This window comes from Lissotriton vulgaris, chromosome 1_2 (genome assembly GCF_964263255.1).
Source record: "Lissotriton vulgaris chromosome 1_2, aLisVul1.2, whole genome shotgun sequence".
NCBI classification, from domain to species: Eukaryota; Metazoa; Chordata; class Amphibia; order Caudata; family Salamandridae; genus Lissotriton; species Lissotriton vulgaris.
The window spans coordinates 147,322,116-147,328,115 of NC_141686.1; the positions used below are offsets into that span (position 1 = coordinate 147,322,116).

A 6,000-nucleotide genomic window follows, 5' to 3' on the forward strand; every position below is an offset into this window, starting at 1 on the left:
TGTTGATGGGTAATGTCGTCCTCTTCTAGCCATCACCGACATGCTATGGATGATGGCTGAACACTGTTGTGCACCCTCGGTGAAGCAGTCCTCCTCCTGACTTCATAGAGCCAATGCAAACCACAGGGGTGTGAACCGGCTCAGTTTTACCTCACAATAAACAGTGCTTTGTAGAATGTTGAGGTGTTCAAAGGTTTGCTCAGAAGTCCGTGGTTGACACTACAAAGATTGGGCTGCCAATCCCAAGTCTGCCTAGTCTTGATTCCATCACCGGACACTTCCTAACACTTTTATCTTGCGCCTGTATGTTGTTTGTTATCCCTGTTTCCAACCTTTGTAATTGTTTTCACCTTTTTCTTGCTCTTTCATTCCTCCTATGTTTCTCACTCTGGGTGAAAAAGTCTGGTCAGTCAAAATAAGTGCAGGGCCACAAAAAGGAGTGCCCCACCTGCAACAACCCACTCAAATTAAGCACTGCAGTGATATGGCATCATTGCTGTATGTAAGGACTCAGGTAGGTGTTTTCGACTACTGTGGCTGCCTGCCACAGTAGATTGCAAAATGCCACATTTCTAGGCTTTGTGAAATGTAGTATTTGCTCACAATCGCGCAATTTGGGCAAGCAGGGAAGCCAGCACGATCCCAGATTTTCCAGTCTCACCCTGTCCAATTCACCCACTAGATGTGTCTCTCTTCCTGACATTAAAGGTTAATTTGTTGTCTTTATTGGAGCGTGAGAGACAGGCAGAACAACTTTTAAATTTTTTTAACGTTTTATAACAGAAGGGTTTAGTTGGTTACACTGTTTATTTGACCAGAGGAAGATTTGCATCATTCTCGGGATGCTGAAGTGAGGTCGGGATTCCAATTGGCTTCTGGTGTTACATTGATGGACAGGCAGCGGTAGCTACACAGACACATCGCCGCACATACAAACTCTGCGTGTTGTGGGCTCGAGGTTCCAAGATGACCTCGGGCTGAGGCTGAGCCAGGCATGTGGTGAAATGTAACATCATAGTCTACTTGCCATATAACTTATTTACGGCAATATTGTCACCAATATTAAATTTCACCAAAATATTGTAGCATTTTTTACATCCTCATTCATGTCCACTTCAGCGCATTACTATTTTCAACAATTACTGACCTCAACTTCAGAAGCTTTCTGAAAACATTTACTTTCAGCAACTATCAGAAATATACTCCGCAATAACAGACCTCAACAACCACAAGCACTTTTGTAAAAATCACTGACTTTTTACAAAAGTGCCGATTTCGCGGGCACTTTAGTAAAAATCGCGGCATTTTTACAAAAGTGCAGATTTCGTGGTTTGCCGCGAAATCCTGGAGGGTCTGCTTGAATGCTGCAGGCCATTCTTTAGCTTTTGTGACAATTGCATCAGGGGCAGCCTTAGGCATGTTCAAGCTGTGCACCTGCAAAGGGCCGCCAAACCCCAGGAGCCGCCACACCAATATATATCCTTAATATAATAATCCTCTGAGGATGGATACATATTTGCGTGGTGGCACCTGGCAAGGATTTGGCAGCCTCCGGCTCTGTTCCACTTCCAAACACCCTGACCCCCCTCTTCACTGGCCTCCACGCCTCTGTTCCTCCCCTACCTAAGCTCCCTGCCCAGGGCCGCCATGAGCCTAGAGCCGCCCCTGATTGCATCTTGGCCAACCTGCTCATACTTGCCCAGCCAGCCTAGATGAACTGGGACTACACACCAGTCTGTGCCTTCGGCTTCTCATGCCTCTGGATTATCCTGGCTTCCTGCAGTGCAGTAACTGAAGAGAAAACAAACAAAGTCAGCTATCCTTGTAGCATTAAGGCGCCGCGTCACGTGCACTTAGGCAATGCTTTAAATACTTACTATTTCTGTCATGAAGCTTGTGCTGAGAACGTCCCTTGATTACAGCACTTTTTTGGCTAATAGAACGCTTGAGCTTCCTGCATTCATTTGAATGTTTGCTAATTACCTAGTGTTGGCCCGCATTCGTTCTTTGTTCTTGAACAGGCATTGTTTTGTGTATATCATTCTGTGTTATAGTCCACGACTTAGGGCACATCTCCAGTCTTTACTGTTTGTCATTGTCCCCAATTTAGAAGTGTATCTCCTCCGATAATACATGTGAATCTATAGGTGTATTTATGCAACGACTAATCGTGCATTGGTCACAGCGCTTTGAGTCATAGCACTTAGTGTTCATAGAGCTTGGTAGTTATTCCTACTGTGAAGCAACAGCATACAAATTATCTTAATTCTTGTATGTGATATGGGAGGCTTTTCCAAAGTTCTGCCCTAAACAATTCTTGATGTTTTTTTAATATTATTGTTGCCTAAGAACATGAACATTGTATAGTTATATTATGCACTGTTGTGTCGCATGAGCTTCTTTCTTGTGCATTAAGCATTCAAATGAGCAAGATTCAACAACGCACATCACCACCATATTGCAGAGGGAGGGAGTTGTCTACACTTAGGAATGCAACGTTAGCTTCCCATTCCTTCTGTTGCAGGGTTCTACTAGAGACTCCTGGGGACCCATCGAGAGAGTGAGAGCAACAAAACAACTGGAAAGAAGACAAACACAGGTACATAGAGCTGTAATCCTTGTACACACAGGCAGGAAACCACCGTGTAGTGGAGTGTAGTGTAGTTTGCTACCCAGTAGCTCATTTTTTACAGGAGACATCTACTCCAAAACTTCACTCCGACTCCATCCATCAGACGGCTTGCTGGAGAACCATCATCGCTCTTTCTCTCATCCAATCCCCTTTTCCTCCAATACGTCCCTGTGCTAGCTAAGTAGAACCATGTTTAGAGCGTGAATGTCCAGGTGGAGTTGAGAACCAGCAGTCTGGGTCTATGTTGTGTCTCCGTGGGATAACAGGTCAGTGCTTGACAATTCCATAGGAATTTTTTTTTTTTTTTACTCCCTTCCTTTGTGAACTCTTCTTGCCCAAACTCTTCTATGTCTTCTTTAGATGTGATAAGAGCTCTTGCTATTTATCTAAGGAGATTTTCTGCAGTTAGGGAATTGGATTTTGCTTATTCATTTTGGCAATGCAAATAGAGGTGGTAAACATTGAAAATAAACCTTGGCCAGGTGGACCAAAGCAGTAATTTTGTTTCCCTACAAGCATGAGGAAAGAATTTCCCAGATAAAGTGCTGGCTCACTACAGGCATGGCCACCTCTTGGACCAAATAGGTGGGGTCTCCTAAGAGGATTTATGTTCGACTGCTACATGGGCTTTCCCGTCCACATTTGTTTCCCATTACAGGCTCGATTTGGCACAATGTATTGAGTTACATTTAGGCTCAGGAATTCTTTGTACAGCTGTATCTCGTTCTTCTTTTTACCTTTAGGCAGATGTTTTTTTAATTGAGTTTTTGGCTCATTCTTCCATTGCTGGTTTTGTTAAACACACTGGGTATTTCTTTTACATAACATTTGGGTGTTTACACTTCTAGTGTGTTTTTTATTCTTATTTTGGAAATATGAAGGCCTGAGTTTAGGCATATCCTCATTTTTATAAGGACTGGGACGAGGGATTATGGCATCTACCAGTAGACAAGGGGCTTCTCTGGAGGGGAAACTACCCAAGACAGGCCTTAAAACGGATTGGTGACGTTACAACGCAGGCTATTACAACGCCTGCTGTTACAACGCGGTTTTTACATTGCATACCATTACAACGCATAGTGCTTTTAAGCGCTGGATAGTGAATTATTTAATTTACTATTCCAACTCCAGTCCCCGTGGATAGTAGGGAAGGTGTTGGATAGTAAATTAAATATATTCCCTATCCTAGAGCGCCCCCAAGCGCAATGCGTTGTAATGGTTTGCGTTGTAATGGTTGCGTTGTAATGGTAGTGCGTTGTAATGAATGCGTTGTAAGTGATGTTTCCCCTTAAAACAAATATCAGTAGAGGAAATAGATGTGCAGATGGGATTGTCCTCTTTGGGTAGCACTTAACCACCCATCTTTGAGTATGGTGTCTGTGAAACTTAGCTGGGCAGTCTCCAGGACTCCTGCCACGCCGTGCACTCATAGCTGACCCTCTCCCATCGGCCCTTCTTACAATGAAAACTAGGCAACACATGGCAAACATTTAAAGAATAAGGCTGGGCAGAAAGCCAAAGGGGACTGGAGAGAGTAACCCAAACAGCGGGAGCGAGACAGACTGCAAACCACAGGCCCTCTCTTATGGAGTGCAACATAAAAAAAACTCTCTTATGGAATGCAACATAAAAAAAAACGAAATACCTCTAGAAGAGCACAACCAGTGGAAAGATTCTGGCCACAGAAATAAATGTCTAGTGGGTCCATGCTCTACGGATCAGCTAGGCACAGGAGGACCTGAAAGCCCTCCAAAGAGTACCAAGGAAATACCAGTGACATCACAGCCAACCAATGATAAGTAAATGGCTGACTCTAAGCCCTTTTTAAAGTTGTGTTTATTTACAAGAGCTCTCAAGGGAGAGTGCATGCGCTGCCAAATGAGACTTAAAAATAGTACATTGCAAAAAGGCAAGAAAGAACAAAGAAGAGGAAGAACACATTTACTTGGTCAATACTCCAGGGAGGAGCTAACAAAAATGGAAGTCTATGGAAGCTAAACAATTGAAAGATTGCAAATGGGAGTGACAACGAAAATAACTAATGGTATGCTGTAGACGGCTTGTAAGCCCGCTGAATTGAGTTCAATACGTTTTGTAGCACAGTGCATGTACTCTGTAGGCAAGACCTAAAAACGCAGTAAAGTGTAGCTGGTCACCTTTAAATTTTCTTTTGCTGTATTTGAGCGTTAAATTGTTACTGGTGAGGTAGAACCATTGCTCAGAAAGCATTAACATGTGTAAAATAAAAAGTCAAAATAATTCAGTAATACGGTCACAAAATGTGCTGCATGATTTAGTCATCCCTGTTGCATAATGTAATCCTCCCCTGTTCCAGTTGCTGAGTACGAGTATTCCTATGGGAGCAATTCCTACTGATAGCAACCCTTGTTTTCCACCTCTCCTCTGCTCTAAAACATGAATTTATCAGCGATGACTTTGAGGGGAGTTTGTTTCACATAATTCGTTTTGAAGCACTATAGTGATTCAGTCTGTGAAACACTGTCCTATTATCATTTACATTTTCTTCAATTAATGCCTCTCTTGATCCCTGCTAGAAATGTTAAATGTGGGCATGTACATTTTTAGTGAGCATGGCACCAGACACTTAGAATCCGCTGCTCTGCAAACACGAGGACTCACCGGCAACATTTCATGCAGGAGATCATGTGCAACGGAGAGCATGTCGCTCTCGCTCGTCAGGTGGGCACGATATTTGCCAACATCGGTAGGGTGGAGCACCTGATGTTGTTCCGCAGCATCGACGACAGCCGCGAGATAGTGCCGGCAAGACCGAAGTGCATCACTGGAGGGTGCCAGGACTGTGCTCACGCCAGTACCAATCACCAGAACGATGTCCTTGGGTTCCTTCGTTGTTAAAGTATTCAAAATATTCCTATGGTTAAAAACAAACCTCATTAGCAATTGTTTTAAGTTAGGAAACACAAGCCAAAGAATATACATTGAAATGGTATAATGGCAGGAGTAGGTACAAAGGGAAGAAATGCGTTACTTACCAGTAACTGCAGTTATCCAGTATTGGTGTCTTTCATAGATTCACATGCCTGAATCATTCCCCGTCGTCGAGATGGGAGTCCCCGGTAAATAGAAAAGTAATGTCCTATAGACATACATAGAGAAAAGTAGGCCTAAGGGCCTTGCCTTAGTAGCCTATCTATGTCCTTTTTTTTTTTGTTTGTTCTTATATAGCGCTCGACTACCCGGAGGCATCTCGGCGCTTGCCTTGGGAACCCGTCCTGGCTTTTCCCTGTGAGATAGCCCCTTACGGGCATCCCCAAGGTAAAAGCCAGGCATCCCACCGCGGGGGGCCGTTGTGGAGATAAAGCAAGCTTAATGCCCAGAGTTGCAGA

At 43.7% G+C, this 6,000-nt stretch overlaps 1 protein-coding gene across 1 annotated transcript in view; it reads right to left on the reverse strand.

Moving 5' to 3' along the window:
- LOC147734718 (uncharacterized) overlaps positions 1-5,548 on the reverse strand; it is a 329,689-nt gene extending 324,141 nt beyond the window's left edge. Inside the window, exon 1 of the mRNA XM_086952477.1 lies at positions 5,273-5,548. Within this exon, the coding sequence (XP_086808603.1) occupies positions 5,273-5,548 (276 nt within the window). The remainder of the gene's footprint in view (positions 1-5,272) is intronic.
- Between the last annotated feature and the right edge of the window lie 452 nt (positions 5,549-6,000).